Below are 15513 nucleotides of genomic sequence, written 5' to 3'. Positions count from 1 at the left end.
GCAGTGGTTACACTCCAAATTAAAAAAAAAAAAAAAATGTCTGTGTTCTCTGATGTGTTTCAGATGACTGGGATGCAGCTGTCGCCAGTCTGCTGCAAGTCTCCCCGCTGGTTTCCCAGTCCCTTTGGAGTAATACAGTGCGTTGTTACCTTATGTACTCATCTGAAACGCAAGCTGAGGTGGATGTGTTTGTGAAGGTGAGGGCAAATCCTCAAATTCTATTGACAGTTTTTTTTTTTATACATTATTCAAATGCATCATTACAGTGTTTTAAAGTCTCCAGATGTAATACCAGTATATCCTTTTTTTCAGGAAACTCACAAACTGCAAAGGTTTTGTGAGGGACTGGGGCACTTTTATCTAAATGTCTGCTTTCCTGAAGAGAGTGCCAGCTGCTACTCTACAGAACGGAAGGAGGAAATCGAGAGAAGCTCTGTCTGCATTTTATTTCTAAAGTCTTTTATTTCTCGGTATGCTAATACACCTTACTAGCATTCCTCAGGTACAATATTTCTTCCAGCGGTGCCTATAATGTATAGAAAGTCAGGCTTCGATGTAGCTAAAACCACAGAAACTGGGACCCCATTGATTTCTCTACCATCTGTGTTTTTTGTGTGTTTTGTTTTTACTGCATATGACTTTTGGACAAAATAAGACAGTGGTGTTTTTTAGCTTAGCAGATGCCTACATAACCCTATATTTTAACACAGCTCGGTATTGGAAGACTGTGAAGAAGCCTTCTTTAAAAATCCAGAAGCAAGGCTGTTCCTGATTTACCACAGGACTGTGGATCGAGAGCCCCCTTCAGCGCTGGCAAGAGAATTTATTGAAAAGGTCACAAAGGCAGATAAAGCAAACAAGGCAAAAGTGAGTTTTTTACAGTTATGATCATTCAGCTAGACAGGACTGTAATAAAGTTACATCTAAAATAAAGACAAAAAGTAGTGTGGTCCTGCAAGTGTTTACTAGTGGGTTAAGTATGCATAGGAAATTACTCATTGTCCTAAGAAACAATTTCTTTCCCACTTTCATTCCAGGTAATAGATCACTGCGGGGATCCAGAGGAGGGAGCATATAAAATGTTTACACAGCTGGAGAAAATCATTAAACAGGTTTGTCAAGCAGTGAATAAGAGAGAAGGGCTTCATTGCTAAGAGAAAAAAAAAAACTATTAAGAAAAGCCCATACTGCACTTTCATTTGCCCAGCAGAATATGAATTCTTCAATGAGCAGACCTCTTCAGAGGATACCAACTAACAGAATCCCAAGTAAATAGTTACTGCACTCATAAAGTGTGTTTCTCCTACTGCTTAAGAGATGAAAAGGCTTTTGTGAATTTTGAAAGTGTAAAGACTGCGACTTCTTATGTTTGTGCTTATGCTGTAATTAGTGCTTGTGTGTGGGAATGTAAGGTTGCCAGGGATGGGGTTAAATCTGTCCCTGTCAACAATTACAGGTGTGGCCATTCTCCAGTTAGGTAATTGAGATCTAACTGGTGAGTGGCCACATGTATATAAGGAGGGATACATCCTTTGTCTGGTGGTTGGTGTGTGCTCTTGTATTTATAGTGAAGGTGAATGTCCAGCCTATATTACATATTTTTTTGTTTTGGGTCTTGTGCTTGTTAATTTGTTTGTTGATTTAAACATGTGCAACAGCGCTATAACTGCAGCTTCTTGTCTCTGAGTCTCTTTTCAGTCGATACAATCTTGGGCCACAGTGTTATCCTGCCATATAACCAACAGTAAAAGTGTGCAGTGTTGAACTGTATCTCTTGCTTGTGTGATACCTGCTTGCCTGCCTTTCTATTGGCTGCCCTGAATATATAAGAGTAAATCAAATAGTCAATATAAAATTTAAAGCAGTGTTTTTTTTTTTTTTTTTTTTTTTGGATAAGGAATTGTTTGGATATGAGAATTCAGACTTTGAGAACAAGGATTCTGGGATTGAGGATGACCCCAGCAGTCATGAGGAGGAGGACTTTGGAGATGTCCTGTGGGATATGCACGATGAGCAGGAGCAAATAGAAGCTTTTCAGCAAGCATCAAAGTCTACCTGTCAGCTAGGATTCGAAAAGGTAACTGAGTGTTTTCAGGCTGAAGGGAATACCAGTAAATATACATTGTGTGGGACAAAATGCTTGTGCATATCAATTTTCTGCAATGATTTATTTAGGGTTTTTAAAAGTTGGATATACATAATATCTTAATTCTGTAAAGTGGGTTTCGAACAATTTGTAACAGCTCCATTTTCGGTTTTATTATTATGGAAACTGAAAACAATATCTTCCATCTTAGATTTTAAAAGCCCATGTTTGACAGTTCAAAGTAGTTTTGGCTGATATCAGAACAATACATTAGTTTGTTAAAATGTGTTACAATTAAAACTTTCATGGAGTGTAAGACAGCAGGTAGCAATTGTTATTATGCAACATCTTTCTCAAGGTTCTTTGTAGAGTGCCAATGCAGACTCCTCTAGAAACCAAAGAGTTCTAACAGTGTATTATAATCTATTTTAGTACATTGAACGACTGAATGACATGGTGGCTGCTCCACCACCCATCCCTCCTCTGCTTGTGTCAGGGGGACCAGGCTCTGGCAAATCTCTTCTTTTATCAAAATGGTAAGGTATTTTGCAAGTCTTTATATGGACCCATCTGTTCTCTCTTGCTTTCCATGCTCTTTAAGCCTGATATCTGCTATTAGCTGCTGTGTTGCTGCTATTATTTTATACTATCATGTATTATGCACTTTCCACTGTATTTAATGTACTATTTTATGTATTATGCTACTGTCATGTATAATGCACTTTCCACTGTATATCATGTATTATGTATTTCTCTGTATTTAAAGTATTATGGATTTTCTTGTTGTTGCTGCATCTTGTAAAGCGCTTTGTGATGGTGGTCCACTATGAAAGACTCTATATAAAATAAAGATGGATTGATATGTATTTAGTAGAATTGCATATCTTATGTATTAAATAGTACTTTTTAAAATGAAAATAGTTACATAGCCCTGACTTCCTTTCAAATTGATTACTTTCTTGAAGGATTGAACTTCAGCAGAAGCGCTCGCCAAACACGCTGATCCTGTATCATTTTGTTGGAAGACCCTTGTCTACCAGTTCAGAGCCTGTATTGATTATTAAACGGCTTACTGTAAAAGTAAGTTTGTCTCTATATACTATTTATTAATTTGAGTTCAAAGTTGAAAAAAGAAGTAATGTATAATGTACTATACCAGTTATAAACGTTACTGACGTGCGTTACTGATGATATATTCCTATGGCTACAGCTTCTTCAGCATTCCTGGTCAATATCTGCCTTGTCAATGGACCCCCTTAAGATACTAGAGGAATTTCCACGATGGTTGGAGAAACTGTCAGCCCGTCACCAAGGCAACATCATTATCATTATAGATTCCATTGACCAGATACAGGTAGGAAGGATGCAAATAGTTTTAAGCATGAAAAAGGCTGGAAGAATAAAAGCTATTATGTAGAGTTTGTTGTTACAGGGCAAGGCTCTGCTGTATGGATTTCAATTTCATATCTTCCATATTTTTTTGTTCATCTTTCAAATTGGAAAATGTCAAATAAGCACAGAAATTGTGATTAATCAATTCCCTTAATAATGTAATTCTCTCTGCCATGTTTCCAGCAAGCTGAAAGACACATGAAGTGGCTAATTGATCCACTGCCTGTCAATGTCAGGGTGATTGTTTCTGTAAATGTGGAGACCTGCCCACAGGCTTGGAGGTATGCACAATTAGTACAGTAAAGTGATGATACACATATTTGTGTGTAATTTACTTATAGATACCTCCACTTTTGTAATGTTACATCTTATATGTTATAGCAAGTGGACAAAAAAAAATTGTTACAGCAGTTCAGTGATGTTTATTGTTATGGAAACTGTGTAAAGAAACTAAATGGAATATGTTTTCCATCGTAGATGGAATTTAAATGCCCAGGTCTGAATTCAAACTGGTATTGGCTGAAACCAGAACCTTATGAAATGGGTCTTTTAAATACTCTATCCTGATTGGTCAAAACAGGTCACATGGGAGTGTGTATATTACAGCATATTCCCATGGGTTGAAACTTTGAAAAGGGGCAAATCACTTAGATATCTATACACCACTAGAATTATGGGGGGAAAAAGAAAAAAAAAAGGTAGCCATATTTAAATTAGCAGTAAAAATGACTGACGAGGTATATCAATTTTGATCTTTCGGTAAACCAAACTCCTAGATGAGATTTTGGATGAGTCTGAATCAAATACCAGCAATTATTCAAGTGGTGAAAAAAAGTAATACTGCTAGGTATCGAACTTACCGAAGCAGTGCTTCTGGCCATAGAAAAGGAAAAAAAAAACACAGCCAAAAGCTAAGTGCATCGGGTGCCCTTTTTATGTCACTGTCAGAGTATTTAAAAATGCAAACAACATCTTTGTTGCTACTGGAAATTGTACTGAAAATCTGGCATGGATACCTCCTGTCACTACTCCCGGATCACAAAGGATGATTAAAAAAAAATATATATATATATATATAATAATATTCGCTAACGCTGTCACCTGACACTGCCGCAGGTCTTGTGAAAGGTTTGTTTTCATGTGCAACTAAACACGGCCAGACGTGGCAAAGAAGGTCTGCGTGATTGTCCAGCTGCACTTCCTCAGATAAGGACAACAATGAATCAAAGACGTTGCTCGAAATCGCTTGCCGCAGCTCCACCTACTGTTCAGAATGAACATCTAAGAAAAGGGCTTGTAAATCTTCAAAGCAACAATTTCAATGGCAGTGTTCAATTTAACATCGATAAATAGTGCTTCTTGTTTTTAATCAGCTCAATGTTTATTAAAATAATAATTTTTTAGGTAATGTATTTTTGGTTTTATTTTATTTTTTTTAAGTTTTAAGGGACCATTTTGTAGGTCAGAGGTGGAAGGATATTTAATAAAAAATACTTTTTTCTTTATTAAAACATGTTGTTATGTTTTTTTTTATTTTTAATTTATTATTATTTAGTTAGTTGACCCATTTTATAAGCACAATAAGGCACTTAAGGGTGTGGGATATATGCTTTGCCTTGTGACTTATCGCACATGGAGCGTGTGGATATTGGTGTATATGCCACACCCTGTCGTGCCTTATTTCTTACAGGAACTCTAAATTCTGCAATGGAGGGCTGCTGACAAAGATCCAGAAAGTAAACTAACCAGTATTTGCTTTGTATTTATTCTCTTTTCTTTCTGTATATAGGTTATGGCCAACACTCCACCTTGATCCACTTAGCCCAAAGGATGTGAAGTCTGTTATCAATGCTGAATGCCTAAGTGCCGAAATCAAACTAACCAAAGAGCAGGTCTGTGGTTTTTATACTTGGAGTTTAGGTTAAACCTGGGTGTGCCTTATAGTTTAATATGTTCAGTGTAAAAGGCAAAAAATAAATAAATAAATAATTTATATATATATATATATATATATATATATGTGTTTAAAAATAATTTAAGTGATTATTACTCACATTGATTTTTGTGGTTTGGTCCGTGAGTAAACTCCAGTTGGTCCGCAAACACTCCCAAAATTCGGTTATGCAGTTCTTTCAAAAACCCAATTCTACACAATCCCACGTTGTGCTACTACTAAGCAGCAGAAGACAGCTTTAACCATGTGATATAGAATTATAAGAAGTATGTAGTCTGCATTTTCTCCCTTTTTCTGTTTTCTTTTATTACGGGTGAGTTTATAAATGTAATATGTATTACAGCTACCTTTGCAATACCAAGCATCACTTTCAAAGCCACCATTAACTGAAACAGCTTTTTAATGTGAAACAAACACTGATTAAATCACTTACACATTATGAAGGCAGATTTGTCTTTAGCCAGCATTATTTATTTCACGGAAATGCACGTCTTTCTAATGTGTGCTCATTCTTTACTATTCAGGGAAAAAACATAATCTGGCTATCCCAGCCTTTTCGCTCCTAATAATAATAATATATTTGTTTTGTATAAAACCTTTCATTAAAATATATCCCAAAGTGATTTACATAAAAAATACATAAAACACATAAAAATACATAAAACTATGCAGTGCAGTAAGCCAGTGTATAAAAATGAGTCTTGAGGCACGATTTAAACACAGACACAGACTTAATCCCTGATAGACCTTGGAAGGGAATTCCAGAGACGAGGGGTCAAAGAGCAAGTCCTGTTGACTGTACACTCTCCAGTCGTTTTTAAATTTTTCAAATTTCTTCCCACTCACGATTGTCTTCATATTCTGGTGTTTTTTGTATGTACATTGAGTGAAATTTGCCTCTCAGTGAGTAAAATAAATTGCGTTAGAATTTGATAGATTAATTTGCTACCTGAGGTAATGCATTTACATCTTAAATACATTATTTGTCTTAAATTATTTGTCAGGAGATTTTGTCAAATAAAACTCTTAAACCTGCAAAATTGAGATGCCATTTATCTGCAAAGCATTCAGAATGAGAAATTAAATAAATAAATAAAAGAAAGAAACAGGAACTCTGCCATCAGCAACTTTCAATGTGCAATATTCCTTGCTGACCTGGATAGGTATGCTATATAAATACTTTATTTTGTACATATGCTTATACTTATACAAACAGTGCCTATAGAAAGCCTACACCCCCTTTTAAAATGTTCACCTTTTGTTGCGTTATAGCCTGGAATTAAAATGCATTAATAGTTTTTTTTTTTTCATTTATCTACACATCCTACCCCACAACTTCCAAGTGAAAAAAAATATTCTATAAATTTGTAGAAAATTAATTAAAAATAAAAACTGAAATAGCTTTGTTGGATAAGTGACCACCCCCCTTGTAATAGCAATCCTAAATTAGCTCCGGTGTAACCGTTCGCCTTCAAAATCACACACCAAGTTAAGTGGCCTCCACCTGTGTTACACATGATTTAAGGATAAATTCAGCAGTTCCTATAGGTTCCCTCTGCTGGGTAGTGCACTTCAAAGCAAAGACTCAACCATGAGCACCAAGGCGATTTCAAAAGAACTCCGGGACAAAGTTGTTGAAAGGCACAGATCAGGGGATGGGTATAAAAAAATATCAAAGGCCTTGAATATCCCTTGGAGCACAGTCAAGACAATTATTAAGAAGTGGAAGGGGTATAGCACCACCAAGACCCTGCCTAGATCAGGCCGTCCCTCCAAACTGGATGACCGAGCAAGAAGGAGACTGATCAGAGAGGCTACCAAAAGGCCAATGGCAACTTTGCAAGAGGCTTTTATGGCCAGAACTGGTCAAAGTGTGCATGTGACAATAATATCCCAAGCAAATCTGGCCTGTGTGGTAGGGTGGCAAGAAGGAAGCCATTACTCAAGAAAGGCCTAAATGCAAAGCGTTATGTTTGGCGCAAACCCAACACAGTGCATCACTCAAAGAACACTATCCCTACTGTGAAGTATGGTGGTGGCAGCATCATGTTATGGGGATGTTTCTCCTTGGCAGGGACTGGGGCACTTGTCAGGATATAAGGGAAAATTAGTGGAGCAAAGTACAGAGAAGTCCTTGAGGAAAACTTGCTGCCCCTCTGCAAGAAAGCTGAAACTGGGACAGAAGTTCACCTTTCAGCATGACAATGACCCAAAGCACACAGCCAAAGCTACACTGGAGTGGCTAAGGAACAAAACAGTAAATTCCCTTGAGTAGCCCAGTCGGAGCCCCAACCTAAATCCAATTGAAAATGTGTGGCATGACTTGGAGATTGCTGTCCATCAGCGCTCCCCAAGGAACTTGACACAGCTTGAACAGTTTTGTAAAGAAGAATGGTCAAATATTGCCAAATCTAGGTGAGCAAAGTTGGTAGAGACCTATCCCAGCAGACTCATAGCTGTAATTGCTGCTTCCACCAAGTATTAACTCAGAGGGATGGAGACTTATCCAGTTATGATCTTTCAGTTTTGTATTTTTAATATCATTTTTTTCTCAATAAAAACGTTTTCCCCCTTAACAGTGTGGAGTATGATAGATAAGTGGGGAAAAAAAATCGTCATTTAAATGCATGAAACTGAAGCACTGACAAAACAAAACGTGAAAAAAGTTCAAGGGGGTGTGTTCTTTCTATAGGCACTGTATACACATCAAAAGTACTTTCAAAATGCTGTTGTGAAAACATACGTGGCAAGTGGTCTGTGGGAAAAATCCAAACACCAAGGTAGTCACTACCTTGAAACGGATTAGGAACCATTGCTATATGGCAATGCCTTATCAAATTTAATGCTACTTAATTTCTAACACAGTAAATCTATGTTCACTTGCACAGATACTTGCATGTTAAAAAGTGAGTTTCTTTTGGCTTTTTTTTTAAACCTCTATTAGACCTTTTTACATCGCACATTAGCCCCCTTGCAGACAGGGCGCTTGTAGTACAGCACATTTTGAAGAGTAAAGTGAGAGTTGTTACCAGTCTCACTCAAACCTAAGCACACCTGTGCATCGTGTCGTCTCACCCAGATGATCACAATGCCTGTATTGGAAACCGTGGCTCCTGCCATGGACTGCTTCCATATACATTGTATGTGGCTTGTTTAACACATTTTGAAATAGTGCTAGTTGCCCAGTTCCTTGACAGTCAGCTGAAGCTCTTACTGGTCTTGTAGATGTAGGTTGTTAAATAACTGAGACAATATTTTCTTGACTTCACAGAAAGTGAATTACAAATTTTAGCAAGAGAGACTTTCATTACAGCGTTTATATTTTAGATGCTTACAAGATGTGCAACAGGATCAGGGTCAGGTTCAGCTATGTAATTTAACATTCAGTGGCACTGGAACGATTTTTAAAGTGGGGGTGCTGAAAGCCATTGAATAAAACTGTACCCCCTGTATATGATGGAAGCCATGCAAAGTCAAGGGGGTGCTACCGCACCCCTAGTTCCAGTGCCCTTGTTAACATTGACTGAGAATATTTTCCTACTTTAGCTTTAGACCTTTAGATATGTAAAAAAAACAAAAAAAAACAAACAAAAAAAAAACACAACTTATGATTTCATAAAACAGTTTTTCTAATTGATAGAAAAGTATGGCATATTATGAGGCAGTGATCAAAAACACATAGAAATTAAACTATCTGAAATCTGCATTTGGGCTTCTTTGCAGAATTGAAAAAATATTTGTTTCTGTTGTCTGTATCATCTGAGATTTATACAGCTGTTCATATCAGTACATAACTATCTAGTACTTCTGTGGTAAATGTTTTATTTTTTAGGAAAAGAAACTGGAAAGACATTGTCGATCTGCAACAACGTGCAATGCCTTGTATGTGACTCTGCTGGCCAAAATGATTACTGGGTAAGTGCCTACAGTAGAATATTAATCAACAACTCCTTTACAGACCTTAGTCATAAAAAAACTCCTATAGGCTCTGCAGGAATATATGTAGGCTTGCTACTATTCGATTTTTATTTTTTTTGCCAAATTGACGATTAATATTGACGTTTTATTTTTGGAAGAATTTTTTTTTTTTTTTTCAATCTTTATTTTTTAATTGAAACCGAGAATGCCATTGAGAAATGTCTCATTTAGCAAAACGCCTTTATCATTTTCAGCATGCAATAAAACCATGGTTACCAACATTCTAGTTGAAGTAATGTTTGGTCACAGCAGAGCTACCTCCACCCCTCTCCTGCTTCAGCACAGCTGGCGTCACTGAAGGCAAGGCAGATGGGCTGCTTCGTCCTGACACGGAGACTTCAGCTGTCGTTCAGTGTAATCTGCATAATACTCATTAAGTGTTTTCCTCTAGCACCCCATTTTCAAACCAAACTAGTAACTGTCACCGTATATACCTATAGCAAAAGCTTACCAACACCTTAACCTGCTAATTTCAAAGTAGGTGCTTTGAATGACAAGTGCTGTAGATGGCAAATGAAAGTACACAGTCATTTTAAATGAATGACCGCATTCTAGTGCTGCTTCAGTCAATGAGATCTGTCAGAACAGGATGAAATGACTGACGGTGAAACTACAGTAGCCACTGAGTTGACTGACAGCGACTCCTAGCCATTCAGAGAGGAACGGGACAGACAGCAGGTATCAAAACTACACAAACTAGATATGATTTCTAAATTCTGAATTTGGTAAGAAAAAATAGCGAGTGGTTTTACCAACGTTTATCCTATATAAATTTATTTCAGTCAAACTCATATTTTTTGGGAATTTGACATTTAACAAGCTTTACTGATTTTAAATTCGAAAAGTAGCAAACCTAAATATATGTAAAGGCTGTTTCCGATTAACAACTCAAGCAAAGTACCTGCCTTAAAGTAGAATAACGTTCTTGGAAAAGAAAATAGTTTTGGGATGTCAAGATGTAGGGCATTGTTGTATTTGTTACGTCACAACATCATAATTCGGTATTATCTAGTAAAGGTTTTTTTAATTTTTTTTTTTTTTATTCTGACCAGCATCAAAACAGGATGGGATATTGATAGAATTATCCAGCTGTGTTTCCAGTGCCAAGACACAGTCTCTCTCTACAGGCTGGTACTGAGAGCTGTGCAGGAGACCTTGACTGCAGAGAGGGACAAGGAACTGATGAAAGAGGTATAATCCATAAAAGCAGCTGGATGGGATCTGATTAGAGTTATGACAAATATTGATTTGTTTAATGTGAAAAAGATAAAGAATACTATTTCAAACAAGTAGGCAGTCTTCATTAAAGTACATTTAATGCAGCTTTTCAGTTTTTTTTTTCATTTAGATTGTTTGTCTGGTCTGTGCAAGCCACAATGGTGTGAGTGAATCCGAGCTTTTGGAGATGCATCCTGACCTGACCTCGCCAGTGCTGGCTTCCCTTCTGCACAAACTGCAAAGTATGTGCATGATAACATATGGCTGTGGAATTATCAAGTTTCAGCATCTACAGGTAATAATCAACAGCTACTAATTGTTGAAGTATAGGTCAGTAACTTTTGTTGGTGTGCAAGTCATTTTCAGTTCTTGTTGATCGCTATTAAACAAAAAGTATGTCACACACAGATGTAACTAGCTTAAACATAATGATACATTTCTGTGTTTTTGAAGTAAACCTCATCATGTAATTTGGATTTGATTGTTTTATTATAGGCTTGGGAAGCTGTGAGACTTGAGTACATGGATGAAGAACAGCATTCTACTTCAGTATACAGAGAGAAGTTAATAAAGTACTTTAGCCAGCAGTTAAGGTATGTCAGATAATATTGTTTTCAGGGACTTTAGTTTTGAAGGGTCATGACCATAAAACTAAAACATAACAATATTTCATCAACTTTTTGTATAAATTGGTGAAAACACTGAAATTGAAAAACAATGTCACAGCAGTTTTGTTTGCATTATATAACTATATTGTAACAATTTGTGATCATCATAAATAAATTGCAACTGGAGCCGCACTATAACTGAATTGGTCTTAAATGTCAAGTATAAAATGACGTTTTGGCATTTTAATTACTTAAAAATGGCAATGATGTTTGGCATTTTAATTACTTTAAGATTGATTTTTTGCGCATACTGTAACTCATTAATAGCATATTTCATATATTTATATGTGTGGCTACAGTATAAGCTTGTATTGAATTTACAGCCAAGACCGGGTGACTTGGAGGGGTGCAGATGAACTCCCCTGGCTGTTCCAGCAACAGGAAGAGAAACAGAAACTGCACAGGAGTCTGCTTAACCTGTTTGTTTCACAGAATCTTTATAAAAGGTGTGAAAAATGTATTTTAAATGTAATCCAGAATAACCACAGATAGCTAGCGGATTCTCCAGTGCAGCACTCCAGATATGGTTTTGGGTCATTCAGTAATTTACTCTCTAATTTAGACACTACATAAAATGTATTTTGGGCGAGTAAAATACAACATTACCTTGAAGTCGTGAGTATATTCACAATTGACCACTGAGATGTCAAGAACCAGTGAGGTACAAGAAGCTTGATGACATGCAACCTGAAGCTGTGCAAAATTGCTACAGTATAGGTTTATCAACCCCTAAGTCATTAATACTGTAATTATAAAAACGTAATATTGGATTTGTTCTTGTCGGCCCCAATATATTTGTTTTTGGTCAACATTGAAGTGGATATGAAAAAATAATATTACTAGTCATTTTTACATCTAAATCGCTAATAGAAAATAGCTTTGTTTCTGTTCTCCCATTGGCTATTTTGAAAGTGTAACAAGACATTCTAAATTGCAGACTATTCGCCAGTACAAGTTAGTTAAATATACAAGATGAAGTTATACATTATATACACAGCCCTTTTTTGTTCTGCTTTTTACAGGGGTCATTTTTCAGAACTACTGAGTTACTGGCAGTTTGTCGGGAAAGATAAAAGTTCCATGGCAGCTGAGTATTTTGACTCTCTAAAGCACTATGAAAAGAACTGTGAGGGAGAAGACAGCATGACACGCTTGGCTGATTTGTATGAAACTCTAGGACGATTCCTGAAGGACCTAGGTCTCCTCAGTCAGGTGCTGAAATGTATTTGTACTACAACTTTCTTAAACTGGAATGTTTCAAATGTGACACAGATTTGACCAGTGGTTTGTAATTTCTTTTCTTTTGCTGTTCAGGCTGTGGCCCCCCTGCAGCGTTCACTGGAGATTCGAGAGGCCGCACTAGATCCAGACCACCCCAGTGTGGCTCATTCTTTGCACCAGCTGGCTGGGGTTTATGTGCAGTGGAAAAAGTTTGGAAATGCAGAGCAGCTGTACAAGCAAGCTCTGGAAATCAGTGATAATGCATTTGGGTCAGATCACACCAGAGTGGCTCGTGAACTGGATTCACTCGCAATGCTTTACCAGAAACAGAACAAGTACGATCTATGATCATCTGTTATTTGTAGAACAATGTATCTTTTTTCCACTCCTGGGTTGTGTTTACTGAGACTGGGGTTCATAATGAAATGGCATTTCTTCTTTTTGTTGATTTGTGTTTCACTACTATTAGCTTTTTATCAGCAGGCTGAGTTTTTCACACATTTCACCTCAACAGATAGGAGAAAACTGATCTTCAGTTATTACACTTTTACAGTAGTTTGCTGATTTGCCAAGAAAGGTATACTATAGAAAGTATTACATTCATACCTTTATTTTACTAGGTATGAACAAGCTGACAAATTGAGAAAAAGGTCCTTAAAGATAAGACAGAAGTCGGCACGTCAGAAGGGAAACATGGTAAGAACAGGATATTGTAAAAATATTTTTTTATTCCAAATATTAATATGTGACATTTAGCTGCATGCCCCTGGTTGCCACACACACAGTAATGATTTGAAAGTTTACAATAAGTTGGAAGTTTAAAAGCAGTTGATGCTGAATATTTTAGATATTGTTCCAGGGTATAAATGCTGTCCTTTCATATTATTTTTACATCAAACTTCAAACGAATGGTAAATCTGTGACCTAAAATTTTAAATGGCTAATTTACAGCTAAACACAGATCACCAGACCTATTTGTGTTTTTGCCTGATTTCTTGCTGGTACAAATTTATTAAAATAAACAATATCTAAATTAAATCCAAAAACAACATAAGAAAAATAAGTTACAACAATTCAGTTTTCTGTGGAAGTATATTGTAAAATATGTAGAAGTACAATAATTTTACTGGTTTTTCTTACGTAGAAATAGTAATTGAACTATTTCTACATTGCTTACAAAAGCCTTTTGGTTACTCTGGTTAATATACTGTACATGTTCAGTGAAATGTTTCAGAGAGTACAAGTGAACAGTCACTTTTACCTGCTACAGGATGTAGAACACTATGCTTCTCCAGACAGTTCTTGGTTACAGTTAAAATGACTGCATGCTCTTTTCCTCACAGTATGGTTTCACTCTCCTGCGGCGCCGTGCCCTGCAACTGGAGGAGCTCACATTGGGCAATGACACTGCTGACAATGCCAAAACACTCAATGAGCTTGGAGTTCTCTACTACTTGCAGAACAACCTTGAGTGAGTGAGCTTATTTACAGGGCTTGTCTTTATTTACCTCATTTAGCAAAAAGGGATTGGTTTTATCAACCAATAACATGTCGGAATAAGGCACAGCTTGATTTTTTGGTGGGTAATTTTACATTTTTATCGTTGGTCAAATTAGTTCTTTAACAGGAAGAATATCTTGAAAATGTTGTAGTATTGTGTTGCGAGTTAAAGAGCTGTTCCTTAAAATTAATCATAATGCTACAGTATATATAAAATGTCTACAGTACAAGGTAACTGCAGTTGTCAAAAAAAGCTCTGTGTTTATCTAGAACTGCCAAAATGTTTCTGACCCGGTCCCTGGAGATGAGGCAGCGAGTGCTTGGGCCGGATCACCCGGACTGCGCCCAGTCTCTGAATAACCTGGCTGCTATTTACAATGAGAAGAAAGACAATGAGAAGGCAGAGGAGCTGTACGAGAGTGCCCTGGACATCAGGAGGAGAGCGCTCTCGTCTGATCACCCCTCCCTGGCGTACACCATCAAACACCTTGCAGTGCTGTACAAGAGGAGGGTGAGTCAGCTGTTGTTTTTTATAAGACAAGCTCATATACAGTGAAGGCACCTCTATCATTTTTGTCATATCTCCTGTCAACTTGGTGAACCCAGGTTAGCGAGTATCAGAATCGTGGGATATAAAGGACGCCAGGGGACAGAATCTGGGGAATATGTATGTATGTTACATTTACATTTTTACATATTTAGAAAACTGATGAGAGGCCCAGAATTTGGGGATCTATGGAGACAAATTTTAGCCTATCGACCCATTCCTGTGCAATTTAGACCTAATGCTTTGATATTGGCTTCATACACAAGTATTCTGTGATTCACTAGATTCATAGTTTTTCATATAAAACAACCCCTCTCGTGGCCATTTTTGTGCAAAGCTGCCCCCCAACAGTGTCAAAGCTTCACATCTCAGAAACCATTGAAATAGTGATTTCATATTTTCAAGGTTGTGTAAATCACTAATGCGTAATGTGTTGGTGACATTGGCCTAATATGGCTGCATGTTGAGGTTGTATGACATTTTATTGCGGTAGAGACAATATACTTTGAGCTACTGTCAAAATGTTTGGCACACAGCTGTATTCTTTCTTACTTGTGTTCCGTTATCAGTGTTGTCCTTTTTAAAAAAAATAAAATAACCCTTTCACTGTTGCATTAGTGTAACCTCTGGCCATATTAATGATACAGATCACATTCAGTTGGTACACAGTTATATCCTATGATTCTGACAAGGTAGTGCCTTAAATCAGGGCTTCTCAAACTCGGTCCTCGGGACCCCCTTGTGGCTGCTGGTTTTCATTCCAACCGAACTCTCAATTACTTAACTAGACCCTTAATTGAACTTAATTTGCTTAATTAGACGTTTTTACTTGTTTTCAGCTCTTGAACAGTTACATATTTCAAGATAGCTGTAACATTTGATAAGTAACTTGAACTGCAACTGTTTAAGAGCTGAAAACAAGTAAAAAGGTCTAATTAAGCAAATTATT

The 15513-nt window shown here is 36.9% G+C and overlaps 1 protein-coding gene across 2 annotated transcripts in view; it reads left to right on the top strand.

Annotated features, from left to right (window-relative positions):
* The window catches only part of nphp3 (nephronophthisis 3), a 97679-nt gene that overhangs the window by 9151 nt on the left and 73015 nt on the right, over positions 1-15513 (top strand). For both annotated transcript variants that reach the window (XM_041247943.1, XM_041247941.1), the window contains 20 exons: positions 64-197; positions 313-470; positions 711-867; positions 1038-1112; positions 1898-2077; positions 2519-2622; positions 3052-3166; positions 3297-3440; positions 3662-3759; positions 5268-5370; positions 9265-9347; positions 10463-10601; positions 10759-10923; positions 11124-11221; positions 11620-11742; positions 12319-12508; positions 12611-12852; positions 13138-13213; positions 13861-13988; positions 14288-14528. In XM_041247943.1, the coding sequence (XP_041103877.1) occupies positions 64-197; positions 313-470; positions 711-867; positions 1038-1112; positions 1898-2077; positions 2519-2622; positions 3052-3166; positions 3297-3440; positions 3662-3759; positions 5268-5370; positions 9265-9347; positions 10463-10601; positions 10759-10923; positions 11124-11221; positions 11620-11742; positions 12319-12508; positions 12611-12852; positions 13138-13213; positions 13861-13988; positions 14288-14528 (2753 nt within the window). The remainder of the gene's footprint in view (positions 1-63; positions 198-312; positions 471-710; positions 868-1037; positions 1113-1897; positions 2078-2518; positions 2623-3051; positions 3167-3296; positions 3441-3661; positions 3760-5267; positions 5371-9264; positions 9348-10462; positions 10602-10758; positions 10924-11123; positions 11222-11619; positions 11743-12318; positions 12509-12610; positions 12853-13137; positions 13214-13860; positions 13989-14287; positions 14529-15513) is intronic.

The sequence above is a fragment of the Polyodon spathula genome, chromosome 4, assembly GCF_017654505.1.
Source record: "Polyodon spathula isolate WHYD16114869_AA chromosome 4, ASM1765450v1, whole genome shotgun sequence".
Classification (NCBI taxonomy): domain Eukaryota; kingdom Metazoa; phylum Chordata; class Actinopteri; order Acipenseriformes; family Polyodontidae; genus Polyodon; species Polyodon spathula.
Note: the sequence above shows the minus strand (reverse complement) of the source record. Positions and strands in the feature narration are given on the sequence as shown.